General features: G+C 34.6%; 2 protein-coding genes and 1 long non-coding RNA gene across 3 annotated transcripts; 2 read left to right on the forward strand and 1 right to left on the reverse strand.

The window, feature by feature from the left end:
* Positions 1-7449: 7449 nt before the first annotated feature.
* Positions 7450-8543, forward strand: LOC7490319 (ethylene-responsive transcription factor ABI4). The gene has a single exon (XM_002315114.3). It carries the CDS (start codon positions 7539-7541, stop codon positions 8541-8543), a length of 1005 nt encoding a protein of 334 aa, XP_002315150.2. The 5' UTR covers positions 7450-7538.
* A 3243-nt stretch (positions 8544-11786) lies between these two features.
* Positions 11787-12395, forward strand: LOC18102689 (uncharacterized). The gene is made up of 2 exons (XR_002984471.2): positions 11787-12046; positions 12160-12395. It is a non-coding gene; the product is annotated as an uncharacterized LOC18102689 (long non-coding RNA).
* Positions 12396-15791: 3396 nt separating this feature from the next.
* LOC7490321 (transcription factor bHLH51) lies at positions 15792-17590 on the reverse strand. Its single transcript, XM_002316163.4, has 2 exons — positions 16631-17590; positions 15792-16311 (listed from the first exon to the last, which is right to left on the reverse strand). The coding sequence occupies exons 1-2, from the start codon at positions 16922-16924 to the stop codon at positions 15826-15828; spliced, it is 780 nt and encodes a 259-aa protein (XP_002316199.1). The 5' UTR covers positions 16925-17590; the 3' UTR covers positions 15792-15825.
* Between the last annotated feature and the right edge of the window lie 326 nt (positions 17591-17916).

Genomic DNA, 17916 nt, shown 5'->3' on the forward strand with positions numbered 1-17916 from the left:
TTTTTTATTTATTATTTTTTTATATTAACGTATTAAAATAATTAAAATAAAAAAAATCAATTGTTTTAAAAAACGCAGTCCAATATGCACTTCGGACTTTCGGTGGTTGAGCTTGGGCCAATGAGACTCGAAACAAGCTCTTCGGTAGTAGCAAGGCCCAGTATGACAATGCAATGCATATTGAGAAATTAACAGGTAAAACATGGAATACTTTTTGGCCCATGTCAAAATGGACCTCGAATTTTACCATCAGCGCCACACGGCACAAGTGAGATTACTTGACCTTCGCTTTTTTTAGCTTTCAAAACAGAGCAATTAAAAATATTTGGTAAGTATTTAAAAATAAATTGCTTTTTTTTAATTTTTAAAATTAAATTTTGATTTTAATAAAAATAGGTTAGAGGTCTCTGGTTTAAAAACATGGGGTGTGCTGCTTTTTAAGATGAAGGGCTACTTATTTTATTTAAAAAACCAAAATAATCTGCGGTATTTTAAAATTGTAAAGGTATCTATAGTGCATTTACCCTAATATGTACATACATTGTTATTACGTTTCTTAATTAAGTTAGTTGGTAGTTCTTTTTACTTAAAAAAATACCATATGATGTTGTGATTCTTATTTCTTCTTTTTTTACCTGTATTGTTCATGATATTTTTAATGTTTTATGAAAAAAAAATATTTCACTTCTTAAGAAATTTAATTTGATTTTTTAAATAAATTATTCAATTCAAGTATGTTATCTATGGTAATTTTTATTCGAGTAACATAATAATAGATTATCAAATTTTAACATAAAAAAACACTTCTACAAAAAAGCTAGGGGAAAAATTAAAAATTAAAAGATAAGGATACAAATTTTTTATTGGAGGGTTGGATTTAAAAGAAAAATAATCCATCAAAAGGAAAAAAATAAATATAGAGGATCAAACCATAAATAATAACATAACAAAAACTTTGATTGGGGATGAAATTGAAAATTAGTAAAACTTTGATAAAAAGATAGATGAAAAAAATAAAAAATCAAAAAAACAATAATCAAATTAATATATATGTGCATTAATAACAAACAACTTGAGAAGTAAAAAAATAACCCTTGACTAGGGAATTTTTATTTTTAACTCCAAGAACATTTAAATAATTTCATTGTTCACCTAAATTTGAAAAAAAAATGAAACTACCCTATACTCAGACATATTTTTTATTGTCTCTGAAGATATGTTAGTATTTTTATTGTTCATTTAAAAATAAAAAAAACCTTATCACCCCATCAACCAAGACAAATATTATATGATTTAGAGCTGTTATAATCCACGGTCTAATGCTATTATAAATACACTGTTTAAACTTCCTCGTTACTTTTAGCATATTTGTTATTTAAATAATTCATATACGCCGCTGATAAAAAAATAATATCAAAATCTAAAAGATGAGGTAGGTGTGGATAAGAATATCCATTCGATGCGGTGAAAATACAATTCTAGCCTTGTAAGAAATGGTGTTTCATTCTTAAAAAAAAGAACGATGTCTCCCCAATGCCACTCTAGTCCCTGAAGAGTTTTTAAAAAGCTGTTCTAGTTCATATATCTTTTGTTACAAATAGACCCTCAATTGGAACTTCTTGTCCTCCTTGTTTGATAAATACATTTCAGTCCCTGCATTGAAAAGGCTCTTACAATTAAATCACACTAATCTTAATACTTCAAATTAATTCCATTCTAAAATACCACACTAATGTTAATATGTTTTTTTTCCCCACAAAAATACAGTAAATAATCAGAAGTAGAGCAGAACGTCAAAGTGGGCTCTGAATGGAACAGCTCCTCTCCAACCTCTGCAGTAAAAAGTCACCCAGTGCGTCATTCATCAGAGCATCAAGACAGATTCTCCCTCTCCAACTCATCTATTTACACTTTAATACCCTTCGCCTTTGTGAGTTACGAGGCATTTGCTGGCTACCACGTGCTTGTATATCTCCTTCCTACAGTTCCAGTGTGGTGTCTAACTTTCTCTTGCCTGCTGACACCTCATCTTTACATGCAAAATTAACCAAATACTCTTAACACCTTGTTTTTCCTTTAAATAATTTTAAAAACATATTTCTATATATTTTTTAAAAAGTTGATAAAGTCTTCTAAACAGTAACTCTAGTATTTGGAATTAAAAATTAAAAAATATATTCTTAACAGCTAGGCCAAACCTTTTAAAAAATGAATTATGAATCTGCAGTAATATATATTTCCTGGTACTATTTGGGCGGTTGTAAGAACCAGATAAGTAGTCTTCCGTTAAATAAAAACACTCTTTCCCTTGCTAATTAGTTGTTTAGTTAATGGCTCTTAATCCGTTAAAAAAATTAATCACACATCACCCTTTATTGTATTAATTGTGGCGTAAACTAGTAAAAAAAATGGCTATGGAGAATATTTGGAGGCTGTGTATTTTACTGAGCAGCGTCGGTTAATTTTTTCTCTATATACCTATCATTTTACAAATATTATTTATGATGCAATTATATATATATATATATATATATATATATTAAAGTGAGTTTAATAGATTGATTTGGTTGATATTCAACAGGTTTGGATTAAATTGTTATTCTTGGCCAGACTCATAGAATAACTCCTTATACTATCATCAATCAATCAATTTAGCCCATATGATATTGATTGAATCAATGCAACCTCATCATATTATATGATTGTTATCAAATAAGTTCAGTTGAATCGATTAATAAGATTTTGAATGTTTTTATCAACGAGCATATATAGATTGTGGTCTATTTTCATGTTATTTTATATTTAAATATGAAAATGTTAAAACAAACGAATTTGTAAATGATAATTTGTCTTCTTTAGACTTTTTTTTCCAAATCAAAGATGAGAGGTAGATAGTCTTCTATTTACATGCTCTAAATTAGTTCTCAATTTAATTTCATGATCTTACTAATTAGCCAGATTGACCTTATTTGACTCTGATATAATAAGGGACTCAATTAATAACACAAGGTTTAAATTGGCTGATTGAGTATAAAATAAGGGGCAAATTACTTGTTTACTGTAAAAAGTTCTTAACTGTACAGAAGACAATTTTTCTGTCATTTATAAACTTCCTGCTGCTACCGATTCGGGAACCCGACTCCAGATTTTAGAAAGTTTACTTGGCTATCCTCTCAGAGATTATCCGATGGATTGTTCATCCACTAAACCTACTAAAAGATGTAATCCACTGGGTCTCTGATAAAAGTTTGACAAAAAGTGACAACCTTTTTAAGCTATCAAAAGATATGCATGTGTCGATCCTTATTTCAAACGGGGAAAAACTAATTCTGTCCAGGAGCAGTGATTCCAGCCCCATGCTACCTTCTCATCTTTCTGCGAGTTGGCATCATGTAAAAAGCCACATGCTTTGGAAATAGAGCATGTTATTGTGAGGTCTGCAAATCAGGGCTGCTTCAGTAAATCTCAAGCAAGCATGCATGCATGTCCAACTTCATAGTTACTAGCTAGCTGGAGAGGAAATTCTAGATGCCTTAATTACAGCATCAAAAGTACAATTTGAAATTGGATATTGACAAGCTTGGTACAATTATGCAAGACATTAGTTTTTACATACTTCTCGTAATTCATTAAGCTTAATCATGTTATAATCAGTGAAACATATATGACAAAATGATTTTTTTTCCATGTAATAGGCAGCAGGCCGAGAAATGAATCAGAAGCAAGTTCAATTTTTGATGATCAGCATGCTAAATGAATCAGAAAGCCTGAGTTAATTTTCTTGAATACAATGAGGATGATGACAGCAACTGATAAGTACCATGCATATGCAAGTCTGACGAGATCAAAACAAGCCGCCTAAAGTTCTGCTACAGTTAGGCCACAGCTATGCAGTGATAAAGATGCTCTAGAAATTTATGGATAACTTCAAATATATATATATATATATATATATATATATATATATAGAGTTGCTTGTGCTGTTTTTTTTTGGAGCATATAACATATGCATGAAAACTGGCACCATGAAATCGATTTCGAGATCCACGATCATTGGAGTTGTGTAAATCTTTTTTTCCCCGCAAGAATAGGAGGCACTTGTATTTTTTTGTTCGATTAAAATTATACCAAAGTGCTTAATTAGAGCAATATCAGTCTAGAAAAAATCTTGAAACAAATAATCAATGTTATAGCAGGAAAAGAGTGCTTAACAAATTCTTAAAATAAATGAACGTTGTCAAATACTCTTCCACTGATTTTTTTTTTGAATTACATGCATGAACATGTTCTAATTAAGTAATGAGTGATTAATTTGCAATGACCACAAAAAATGGGCATTTACTGTTCATTCCCTATTTATTGTGACACAAATTATTATCTATATACTTATAATTTATTCTGTCTTTTTCGCTCACACATGTGTCTTTGGTTTTCGCTTCGGTTTGTTTAGCTCTAGCATCTGTTGGGTTTTTTTTGGCAATTTTAATGTTTTTTTAGAGGTCAATTTGAGTTTTTTTCTTTTCTGGGTTGTCTTCTGGGTTTTCTTTTTCCAGGGATCATTTGAGTTTTTTTTTTTCCTTGTGTTGTCTTTTAGAAGAGCACAACGGCGATTTCGTTTGCTCTAACCTGTGATTTGCTTCTTCTGGGTGCCTCTCTGACATGTAATTTGCTTCTTTTTTAGCCTCTTTCATTATATTGATCAATGTTTTAGCTAGCTGTAGGTTTGTGGTTGATGTTACTGCAAAAACTAGAACATGATGGACATTCACTGTTTATTGTGACACAAATTTCTATTTATTTACGGTTAATTCATTCTTTGTCCCTTTTGCCCACCTGTGTCTTTGATTTTTGCTTCTGTTTGTTTAGGGTAATCTGGATTTTTGCAAAGGTAATTTGAGTTTTTTTTTTTCATGAGTTTGTCTTTTGGAAGAGCACAATGGCGATTTGATATGCTCTTACACGTAATTTGCTTCCTTTTGGGTGTCTCATTTGTGTTTTTTTTTTTTTTTCCTGTGTTATCTCGTGGAAGAGCACAATGGCGATTTGGTGTGCTCTGAGTCTGACATGTGATTGGCTTCTTTTGGATGCCTCTCTGCTGTTTGAGTGTTTCTTTGACTTTTGGAAGCGTTTGGTACCGTGTTTCATAAAATTTAAATTTTTTATTTTTTACTAAAATTTAATACGATTTTGATGTTTTGAATCGTTTTAATGAGATAATTTTAAAAATAATTTTTAAAAATAAAAAAATATCATTAATATAGATTTCAGTACAAAAAATTATTTAAAAAGCAACCACTGCCAAATATATTTGCTTTTTTAGGTGTCTTTAACTGAGTTGAACCATGTTTATGTTTTAGTTGAGGTTCCTAATTGATGACATTTTTTCAATCTAATTTCTACGAGTTTCTTCATGGTATCTATCTTGATATAAATACTCCAGTAACTAATCTTTTAACTACTGTTAACATAAATTAATTGAGGAGAAGAATTCACTGCTACCCTCCTCGTAAATTCAATTTAACAGTATTTTTAAAAGTTTTTTTTTTTAATTTTAATATTAAATTTGTTTATCTCAATTTATAATTTAGATCACAAATTTATAAAATTAACTCAAAGATTTTTATGTTTTATTTTTAAGTTTTTTCTTTTCAATTTTATTCTTCAATATCTAGTTGATTTAGAATTAAACTCGAGTTTTTTTTTTGTAATTTTTTAGTTTTATTCAATTTTATTCTTCAATATCTAGTTAATTTAGAATTAAGCTTCGTAATTATTTTTTCTAGGTTTCTACAAGGTTATCTCAGTCTTATTACCTGAGTCACATGTTTAGCCGGAGTGACTCGAGTTGACTTAGGTTGGTGTTCTTGTCTTTTTTTAGCTGATTTTTTTTTTTACTTTCATCATTAAACATTGGATTGATTAGGAATTGAGCTTCGTAATTTGTTTTAGATTGCTTTCAATGATGTTATCCCAGTCACATGACTCGGGTTATGACTTTGACAGGTTAACCCGAGTTGACTCAAGTTGTGTTTTTTTAGTTTTTTTTGTTGATTTTTTTTTAATTTCATCATTTAATATCGGGTTAATTGAGAATTGAGTTTAATATTTTTTTTCAATTTGCTTTATATGGGGCTATCCCGATCTCATGATCAGGATTGTAAATTTTTGAGGTTAACCTGAGTCGATACAATATATTTTCGTCTTAATATTTTTTTTAAAAAAATCATCTTTAATTTTTCTTAGTCAAAATAGATTTTTAATTGTTAACAAAGTTGTCTTCAACCCTGTTAAGTTAACCAAATCATATTATACCAACAATAACACGATTTAATTTTTTTTACTAAAAAACTTGTTAGTAACACATAAATATTTTTTCACATAAAAAAAAAGGTTAATATAATCCGTAACATATCGCTAACAATCATCTAAGTATCAATCAACAAGTCAATGATAGAATATCTATCCAGAGGGTTTTGGATTTGATTCTAAAAGAGAGTGGAATGGGGAGCTTGCCTAGCTCAAAGCCCGTCCAGTAATAACAGCTATCAACATTTTTAGTATCACTTTACACGACACACATAAATCGACAACTCCTAAGTTTATGTAACTATGTGGTACCTAGCTAGCTAGCTTCGTTTCATATGTTGATCTAATTAAATTTGAATTTGGAAAGAGTTATATTATAATTAAATTTCTGATACTCGTCAATTTAGGTGTGAATGATTAGATCTCACCTTATACTAAACTCAAGGATACCTTCAAAATTAAAAAAAAAAAAACCTAATGAGATTTTTGAAAGAAAAAAAATAGATTGATTTTTCAATTTTTTTGTTGTTGCAGGTCATATCCACTGTGTAGACGCCAATTTTCTCATAGCTAATATAAAAAATACAAAGAGAAAATAGACGAAGAACCCAAAGCTCACATCTAATTAACTGATGAATCTAGCGTGAATTCTCCTTCCTAGTTTAATTAAAGATAAATCATTCGCGCAGGAAGACTTTATATGTTAATTTACGAGACTGAGAAACAAGAATTAATCAAAACAAAATCATGAGTTTGTGACTCAAGTGAGATTTGAAGCCTCAAAGGAAAGAGAATCGATGGAAGCTAGTGCCGTTCTTCAAGCTCACATAATTCCTCCCCGTCTGCGAGCATTCATTTGACAGAATAATTAAAGCTTAATTAGCTCAGTAATTTCTCTAAGAAAAACCAAAACTTCATAAAATAAAATTCACCAAAAAAGAATTAAAATCACAATATATAAAATATAAACAAATGATTCCAAATTCCCAAATTAACCAATGCGCACCAGTGCTGCCTGTTTACTCCAGTATGAAGCAGCAACTTTCTCTCTCTCCGAATACAAAAATATAAATACATGCAGTCATTGTAGATCACCGCCCTCATCCGCCATTTACACACATGACATTCAAACCAGCGCACAGGCAAAGGCTACTCTATACTTCGACAGATCAATAACCAAAGAACGAGGCCCCCTCAGTCTTAATAAAGCCTTAAAAGCGATTCACTTTATAATGGACAATTCATCTCTCTCTCACCCTCCCCAAGAACCCACCACCACCACCACCAAATTATCATCCAATGAAAAAAGCACCGATAACAATACCACCGCAACCACCCCCACTACCGCCACAACAAGTGACACAAACAGTAACAACAACAGCAGTGGCAATAGCAGGAAGTGCAAGGGCAAAGGAGGACCAGACAACGGTAAATTTAGATACAGAGGAGTTAGGCAAAGAAGCTGGGGCAAATGGGTAGCAGAGATCCGTGAGCCAAGAAAACGAACCCGTAAGTGGCTTGGAACTTTCGCCACCGCAGAGGACGCAGCACGAGCCTATGATCGAGCAGCCTTCATCCTTTATGGCTCCAGGGCTCATCTCAATTTGCAACCCTCAGGTTCCTCTTCCTCTGCTCAGTCCGGATCAACTTCTCGCAACTCTACCTCTTCCTCGAGCCAGACTCTTCGTCCTTTGCTCCCTCGTCCCCCTGGGTTTGGTTGTGGCTTTGGTTTCACTTTCTCTCTCTCAAATCCAATGGCTTCTCCGTCTGTCACGGCAGCTTCATCGGGATTTACTCCATACGGGGTTAATTGTTATTCGAATAATGTTGTTGGGTCGGCCTTACAATGTTCTAGTACTAATGAAATGCCAGGGCAAAATCACCAGCAAGTTATGTTACAAGGCTATCTCATTCAACATGGGGCTAATACAACCAACCCCAATAATATATTTGTTAGTTCTAGTGTAGATCCATCAACAACAACCTCGTATCAAAATCATTGTCATCGTCTGCCGCAGCATCATGCGTACGATGATGTTAATGCGTTGGGGGGTTCCGTCGGGTCGAGTTTCTCTCTGTCTGGCAGCAATACTCCTCCTGTTGTTGCACCAGCGGGTCATCTTCTGCAGGATCCGGTAATGCATATTGGACCTGGATCTCCATCTGCGTGGAATGATGAGGAGTACCCACCGCCTAGTATTTGGGACGATGAGGACCCTTTCTTGTTTGATTTTTGATAGTTGTTGGGGGATTTGCATGGGGGTGTCTTTTGGCATACCACGAATTTCAAGGGGAGGCCTAATAATTGAAGGATTGTATACATGCAAGTTTTTGGTGCTGGATATAAGTTAATCTAGTCCTCTTTCTATAGTTTCCAATGGTTAAATTTACTGGATTCAGGTGCAATTACGGGGGGCTTGGAGTGATTTATAGGTTGGAATTTCTAAGATGAAAGAAATTTGAAATAGCGGTTTTCTTTGCAAGTATGGTTATAATCAATAAATTAGGGTTTCTTGGCAAGCGATGTTGTCAGGCATATTTTTCCATGTTGGCTTCATGATCAAGTCTGGGAAAGATCTCAAGTAGAGGTTGCTTATCCAGGTAATTCAGAATTTTTTTCTTAATGGAAAAAACAATTAAAAATAAAGAGCAAAATATATATTGTTTAGCAGAATTTCTATTTCTTCAGTTAGTTACGAGGAAATTGATTATTTTTCATTAGAATGTCCCTTTTTTCAAACATTGGCGGTTGTGAGTTATTATGATAGCTATTTAAGTTTCCATAGTTTTGTTTATATCACAAAAACTTGAATTCAAGTTTCGGACTATATATCAGTTGGTGCGTGCGTGTATTCGATTTCCTTTGCAGTCATCATTTCCAATTCTCAATGTCTTTTACAAGTACTGATGAATTGGCATAGATCATAACGAGTAAGATGTTCGAACAACTCTTTTTCTCGAGATAACTCCAAATATACGGTTGAATCCCTCGATAGTCTTAAAAGAGTGAAATGGAGTCAATTGCATTGATTGCAGATCGAGAATTACTATATCAAATTAAGAGACAGTACTGTAAGAATACATATTTGTTTTGAAAAATACTTCTTGAGCTATATACACAATGACGTGGTTAAATTAAGTAGGATGTTGCATGCGTGCTCGTATTAATTTTACTAACTGTACAAATATTTATGTTATTTTCATTATAGGCGACATTTATTCATTGTTTTGATGATAATCAAAGAGTTCAAGCATATCATTAACGAAAGGAGAGGTTACAAATTAAAACACAATATCGTCTAACAAAATCAGAACAGTCAAGACAAGTGTAGAGGAGCAAATTACATGTAAAATGGGTAAAAATAGAAAGTAAAAGTACAAAAAAGAAGTACAAAAACGAAGATGTCTAATGTATTTACATTCAAAGAATTTATCTAAATTTTATGTGTCTTCGAGCTTGGTAAAAAGATTTAATCCTTATTTTTAATTTTTTTAAAAATAAGTATCGGACTCGTATGGATAGTGATAAATAATAAGTATAAGCCTCTTCGGTATAGGTCTGAAGATCACCATGCACGTTCAATAGACCTATACCAGCTAAGCAAGATCCAAATCAAGTTGGCGCGTTGTTGCACGTTTCGGTGAGGCTACGAGGTGCATGGGTCACCGTGCCAAGTGCCCAGCTCCTTCCTCTTCCTTCCTATGTGAGTGATGTCACCCACTACAGCCCTCAGAGAGCTCAAAGTTTTGGTTTTGTCTCTCTGTTCTCTCTCCATTGCCCGGCTCAGTTGTTGTTGTTGTTCAATTGTGGGGGTTCTCTCGTTGCGTGGTGGATGGCAACATTCTGGTTGAAGTATGGCTAGAATATTCATGACAGGGAGAAGAAGAGAGCTGTGGTCGCAGTTAAGATCAACTTTCAGGTGGATAGAGAGACAACGGTGTATGGAACAGTGGCCGTGGTGCTGTCTCGGTGGCTGTGATGGTTATCGTCGACGGTGGAGGGAGGCATTGCAGTCGGAGAGAGATGAGAGTAGGGTCGTTGCTGTTTTCTCTTTTATGACTTTTTTTTTAATTCCTCTCCACACTTTTTCTTGCTTCCTATTTTTCTCTCTTTCCTTATCTCTGCGCGTTTTTCTTCTTCTTTATTTTTTTTTTCACGTTTTTTCTTTCTTTTCGAAGTACGGATTGATTTTGTATTTTAAAAATAGTTTATTTTTTTTATTTTTCTTTAAATTAATATATTTTTGGTGTTTTTAAATTATTTTGATGTGTTGATATTAAAAATAATTTTTAAAAAATAAAAAAATATTATTTTGATATATTTCTAAATAAAATACATTTTAAAAAACAACCATAATTACATTTTCAAAACATATCCTAAAACTTTTTTCTCCTAAAAATTTCCCTCCCCCTCGAATCTTTACCCCCTCCTCATTTTTATGCTACCTCTCCATTTACACTCTTCCTATTTTTTTCTTCTTTCTTATTTTCTCACATTCTTTAACCTTCCACACCTTTCTCATTTTATTCTTTTATTTCATTCTTTGTATCTTAGTTTCTCGGAGAAAACGTTTGAAATGTTCATATGAGTTCTCCATTTTAAAGATCGTCAACATGTATGAAATATAAAAAATTAACCATGTTATAAAATTTTTTAATATAATTTTTTTTTGGTCGAAATGAGTTACAACAACAACATATTTTTTCTTAATTTGAAGGATAATGTGAAGATGCTTAAATTTTTACTAAGATTTTTTATGGGATGAGATTCACATTTTATGATTTGAAAACTTTTTTTATAACAAATGTCACATTACTTAAATACAAAAAATTCGTAAAAAATTCAAGTACCTTAGCATTGACCTTTCATAAAAGAAAAAAAAAATTAAAACCCCAGCGATTTTCCCCTTTAGGCAAGAGCGTCCTGTTTGTCTATTTCTGCTCTGATGATCTTTCATACAAAAAAATCGTTCTGCTCGTAACCCAGCTGCGAATTGAGTCCGAGGATTACAGGGGATGGTGCAATGTGTATTGATTGGCATCGGTTCGATGAATTTTCTAAAGACTTAAATCTATCGTTATGAGATTTTTGTGCCAGGAATTCTATAGCACTTTCTTAACATTTTTTAACAAACCAGAGTCGAAAATGAAATTCCAAATCAATTTCTACATCAGTTTCAGTTAGAAAAAGAAAAGAAAAGATGTATACATCGTTCTCTGCATTTCTAGCCAACATCAGTGCTTTGCGAGAATTCTACAAATAACTGGTGTGTTACTGAACATACTGCTTGCTAGAAATGAAATGCCTCCCTAGCAGGATCGGCTTCGGTACTCGAGTCATGTGGTTGGTTTGCAAGCCGAATTTCCCCTTTCCTTCTCTCTTTTCTTGCTTTTATGTTGCCACCTAAACTTTCCCAAACAAATGAAAAGGAAACAACTATGTTGAGATTTCTACCCTCTTGCTCGTACAATTTGGTCAGGGTACAATATGGGCTTATTGGGCCTTCCATTGTTGAATTTAGGTTCCATTCGCAAATGGGCATAAATGGATTTTTAGTGTTCGTCAGGTAGTTGAGCCCACCTTGGCAACACAGCCCACTAGAATTAGGGTTTCGCTAGTATATAGTTACCTGCGAAGCATGAAACGTAGCACCCTCTTATCTTTTTCCGCAGCCAGGTTTTCCAATCAAAGAAAGAAGGGAACACAAAGCTTGGTTGCCTTGCCGCCATGAGAGCCAAGGTAATCTTTTCTTCATCTCTCATGACATTAATTAAAGTATTACCATTTTTTCTTTTCTTTTAAATTTGTTTGGTCAGAATAAGATTGTTTCTCTGTTGTCTTTAACCAAACAGTGGAAGAAGAAGCGTATGAGGAGGTTGAAGAGGAAGCGCCGAAAGATGAGGCAGAGATCCAAGTAGTTTTCTATTTTATCAACAATAGAGAGCTGTCGTTCACTTTAGTGTTTGTCCCTGTTTATGTTTGTTTTATTATCAGTACTGATTTCAGATAAGTAGAGCATCGCTGTTTTAAATTTCATGGTTTTGTTAGACCTTCTAAACTGAAAGGAAATGGGATTTTGTTTTGCTTATTGGCCTCCATTGCTGTGCTATTATCTCTTTCTCTTATTGTATTATTTTGTGAATTGTGGATCATTTTATTGTTTGAAATTGTGCCATTGGATTCTAATTTAATGGCATGAATTCTGTTTGCCTGATTGCTAAACTGGGGGGGTGTTGAGGAGTGTTGTTTTGGTTGGGTAATTTGGTTGATGGATTTGGTGACGAGAACTGGAAGAAACTGTAGTCTGTGGTTGGCGGGAATGCTTTAAGGTATAGTTGAATGAAACATGTCTAGGAATTTAGACGGCGTTGTTGATTTTATGGGATATCTTGCCTAGTTGTATGTAGGTGCACGCCATATCGAGGTATGGATTAATGGTGCGGTAGTTTGCAAAAAATAATTTTTCGTCAAGTTTTTGTTGCCGTTGGTGGGGATGATTTGTTTATGTGATTTACTGAGGGTTTCAATGATTCAGTACGGGAAGGGTGAGAAACTAGCCTGCTTTTAATGGTTATTTTGATTTACCAAGACGTGTCTGTGTCCTAGATTTCTTGAACTTGTTCATCCTGTTCTGCTTGCCATTAATCTTTTGGTTTCGGGATTTTCTATGATTTTTCCAATATTAATTCTCCTTTGATTTTGTACTTGTAAAATAAGGATGCCATTTTTGCAGCTTAAACTGTTGCATGTTGTTCGATAGTTGCATTGCCGTTTTTATGGTTTTCCGGTTTTGAGCTTTAATATTGGGAATTTGTCTGAGAAATTGATGTTCTTTTCTCATCAGCGCTACAAAAGTTGGGTCGAGTGGGTGGTAAGGGTTTTGAGTGTGTAAAGCCCATAAATTGGATGGTGGAATTTAGAAAAGAATCAAACCTGAATTTCATTGATGACCAGTAGCCCAACTGGTTGTTACGACACCTCTTCTGCTAGAGATGTCCGATTTAAAGCTGTAGCAATTTTCTGTAGATTAGTCTTGGTAATGATAAAAATATCCTGCAATTAGATTGAATTTGTAGCAGCAAATTTTAAAAATATTACAAAAATAGTATATAGTTTTAATATTATAGCCAAATAGTTTTTAATCTTCATTTTTTTTGTGTCAATTTTATCATTGAAGTTTTAGAAATCTCAATTAAGGATTTTTATCCGTTTTCAAGGTTTCCTGTTTATGTTTTGATATAAAAATAACCTATGCATAAAATTGATAACATCTCAATAATTTAGTGTTATGTTCAATGCTTGCTCTTAAATTATTTTGTAATCTTATTATAAGAGGATGGGGTGTGTGTATATATATATTATTTTCTGTAATTTAATTGCGTAAGCAGATGAATACCCTTGAATCCATCGAAGTAAATCCTAGCTTCCTCTTGCATCATTTTCTGCATGATGGCCCTCAAGCAAGTCTCATCCGTCTCCCCAGTACATCTCTCTTCACCATCGCCAGGTCCTTTTCTCTGCCCTCTACTGCCAAATCCTCCTCCACTTTCTCCACCACAGGCATTGAAATGAAACCATCCCCTGGTGGGGATAATGTCAGGACATCTCAGGCCCATCAACTCTCCCATCTCCCTTAACTCTGTTATGCCAATGTCAGGACATCTCAGGCCCATCAACTCTCGCATCTCCTTATGCCCTGGCGATGCTTGCAAGCACTACCGCTTGGGCTCCGAATCAGATTTAGACCACCGAAATCTCCACAGTCGGGCATTTCAAAACTAAAATCGACCCTGACGAGGCGGATGGCATGTCAATCACATGTTTTCTACGTAGAGTTTCGATGATCCTTTATAGCATCATCAGTACGGCCAGGCAAGAGTCTGGCAATAGTAGCCCACTTGTTGCCACGGAGGGCGTGTACCTGGACAATCTTAGCATCCTCAGTCAACATGATGGACGATGTAGCACCTCGGCGTAATGGGCCATGTTGTTCCAAAAGTTTGATCAGAGTGGCATCTTCTTGTGGGCTCCAAGAACACCATCATTGACAGTCCTCACGAGGAAGACAAAGAAATAAGTTAGTACTTTAGATTGTAGAGATGAGTAATATAATATTTATGCGTGTAATTGTATTGAATACGTTTATTTAAAGACGAGGAAGGTCAGGATGCAGAGAGAGAGGAACGGTTATAAGAATAGGAGAGGGGTTGTTGTGTGTGAGCCGTAAAACCGCACGTTGGCATTGGCAAAACGATACTGTTTTGGTGTTTGAATGGGTTGTTGTTGATGGAAGAGTTTATGTGTGTTGTAGTGTGCATGGGTTTGGGTGTGAGTGAGAGAGATACGGGGATGTTATAACTGACTGGGATTGATTATTTTTTGAAGAATAAAAAAGATTATTATTTGTGTGTCTTAGAAAAAAGAAAAAAGAAATGTTCATGTAATAATTTATTCGTCCACGTGTAAATTCCGCAATAATGATCACAGTCATTTCTGCTATAAAAAAAATATCATAAATCTTGATAATCAATTTTCGAACAGTGTACATTGACGAAAAGGAACACGGCTCTGTATTCATTCCTTTCATCATTGCAGCGAAGGACCCGGCTTTTCCAACCATACAACTTTATGGCACCATTGGCTAATACCACACCAACACTATCAGATTTGATAAGAAACCACATGTGCCACCTGGCCCACATACTAACTACATTTTCGATCTCTATAATGTTCGCTTGATTGATTGATTAATTAATTATATGAATCATTATGCTCTGTGATGGTGAAATAATAAGTAATAATAATAATAATCATGTCACACCGGGGCCATCAACCACCACGCACTCCGTGCTGTGATGGTCGCCGCCGGTCACTATAAGCCTAATAACTAGTAAATTTAGATACAAAGTTTATATTAAACCTACATGTTTTTATTAAATCAAGATTGCAACCCCTAAAAATCTTATTTTCTGAGTAAATAATAAAAAATGCATAATATATAGTTGGTTTAATTTGGGGTAATTGTAAAATTTTTAATTTGAGAGGGGACAATTTGTAGAGCTTATTTAAAAAAAAATTACAAAATTAAGGGGAATTTTTGTTTTTTTTTTTGGGGGCCGAAAAAACACACATTCAATAATTGCACCGCATTCAGTTCTGAGAAAAGAAAATCTTTCAAACTTCTAATATAAAATAATGACGCAGAAAGAAGATTAAGTGAGGATAGCTTCCATGAAGATGCCGTCCTAGCCCCACCTGGAATATCCAGGTTTGAGCCTACTGGGAAAAAAAATTCAAAATTATTCGGTGATTGATACGATACGAGTGGTGCTGGTGTCGCCTTTTCCATGCGCATCTAAGGAGAGCGAAATTCATTGAAAACAATATCCAATAATTTTGACTAACGGGCTTGTGCCACCGCAGTTTCGTTTCTTGAAATGATGGCAGAGGAGAGAAGGCATAATCTCGAAACGAGAGAATCATATCATTATAATCCAAATAAATTTTGATAAATCTGATTATTCATATTGTTCTGACAAATGAGAAGGCAAAAAGAACCTTTGCCTCTTGCTTCTAATACGATAATTTGATGGCACTGATGATGAAGCGATTCTACTCAAAACTAGATTAAGCGACTGTTTAATAGTGCTAATTGAAACACTCCCCTCTTCACTGCACTCACTGCAAAGTACTAATATGCTCTTAACTCTTCCACCTACACTAGCAATATCAGCTCTAACTATGGTTAGTCTAAGGCCTTTGAGCACCGTAATAAGCTCCGAAAACAGTTCTGGCCGATCATCGCAGCAAACAGATGCCCTGATAAATGTGTTGTCCTTGTCTTTGTTGGTGCTGGGAGGGCTTGTAACTTGAGAAACATCACAATCAACCGTCACTTCATCAACTTCAGTTGGGATTGTGAAAGTTCTGCTGATTTCCGTTGCTTTTTGTTTGAGATCCTTCACATGATCAATCGCACTTCCTAGGAGAGCTGCCTTGTCCATCTACGCAAGGAAAGATTGATTCATCTCAAGTTTTGTTGTTAGTGAACTCTAATACAGGATCAGCAGAATCTATCCTCATTCGACCATATTTTGTCAAAGGAGCTAAATGATGTAGATACACGATCTCTTATACTTTAAATAAAGATTGATGGGATTGTAACAGAAAATGGTTATTGGACAAAATTAAATAATATTGGCACCCTTATTTGATGCTAGAAGAGGACACTCTTGAGTAATTGGCAGGAATAACTAACCATGCCGGTAAAGTTATGTTGATTAGCACACGTGTAACCAAGGGTTAAGACAGAGATTTGTGTACCTTTTCTGATTTAGGAACGAGTTTCCTAAGAATTCCCAGTTGTGCATTAATCCTGTCCCGTCGCCGCTTCTCAGCTTGGCTATGACTCTTGGAACTCGAAGCAGCTTTATCTTCTGAAGCCTCCTGAAGCGGTACTGACCACGAAGGGAATCCGTATACTTGAAAGTTGGCAGAGGCAGAAGCATGAGATGGGCATGGGACTAAAAAGGACTCATCATATACTGCAGCACTTGTTTGATCCCAGTTTGCCTCTGCAGGAGCAGCAGGCCAGCAAGGAGAATAGTGATCTTCCATGTCCAAGCAACTTTCTTTTTAAAATCTAGGCCACGACTCTTCCTGCTTTTTTATCCTGGATTCATTGTACAGTTTTTCTGCACTGATAATATGTGATCTGCATATCTGATGGTGATTGGTGTGATATCTTGTTAACTCCAATGGTCAGTTGAAAATCGTGTTTGGCCATATTAGGCTGTCACCTAAACATGAATTTACTTGGATGACTTCATAAAAAAAACAAGGTAACCCATTGTGGCTAAAACATCGTACAGAAAAGGAACAGTTGTGTGAAATTTAACTGTTTCGGTGTATCATGGGCACCACTCTGTTCCTGTTTTGTGATAATCCGAGAATCATCCTGTCATACAGAATCCAGTTCTAAACTTCTCAAATTGTGCACAGCTTGACTAGTAATTATCTGTTTTATTTGCTCCAACTTCTGCATAACATGTTTTCTTTTGCCTTGCCCTTGTGTAAGTTTCTTCAGAGATGAAGTACCATTGAGCCCACAACCACTTGCTCTACTGATTGAAACTGACTTCATGCTTATGTGTCCCATCATGCATCTTCTTCTTGATCGCATGTCTTTACCTTTACAATTATGTTCAAGGGCAACAGATTGCAATGGAGGACGATGGAGTTCGGCAACCGAAACAAAAAGGACAATCTCTTGTGAATTAATCATCTTTGTTTTCAACTCATTGTTATCGCTCATTCACTTATGCTTTGCTTTCATCTTTATTGCTTAACCGATGATCATCTAAGAGGTTATTCATTTTGGTGCCTTTTTCTTCTATTTTTTGTCCATCTTCATCTGTTCAGTGTTAAAGACAGTGATAGGGTCCTGCACAAGCAAACAAGAGCCCTACAGTTACCATCAACAGTTGATCACTATGCAGGGCCCCAATAGTACAGAAACACTGCAACTCACCATAAAGAGGGATTAAAGATTGACACGACTTTTGATTGACGCAGTGTAGAAAAATAAGAAATTAAGCTTCTTCAAATCC

This window comes from Populus trichocarpa, chromosome 10 (assembly GCF_000002775.5).
Source record: "Populus trichocarpa isolate Nisqually-1 chromosome 10, P.trichocarpa_v4.1, whole genome shotgun sequence".
Taxonomy (NCBI): Eukaryota; Viridiplantae; Streptophyta; class Magnoliopsida; order Malpighiales; family Salicaceae; genus Populus; species Populus trichocarpa.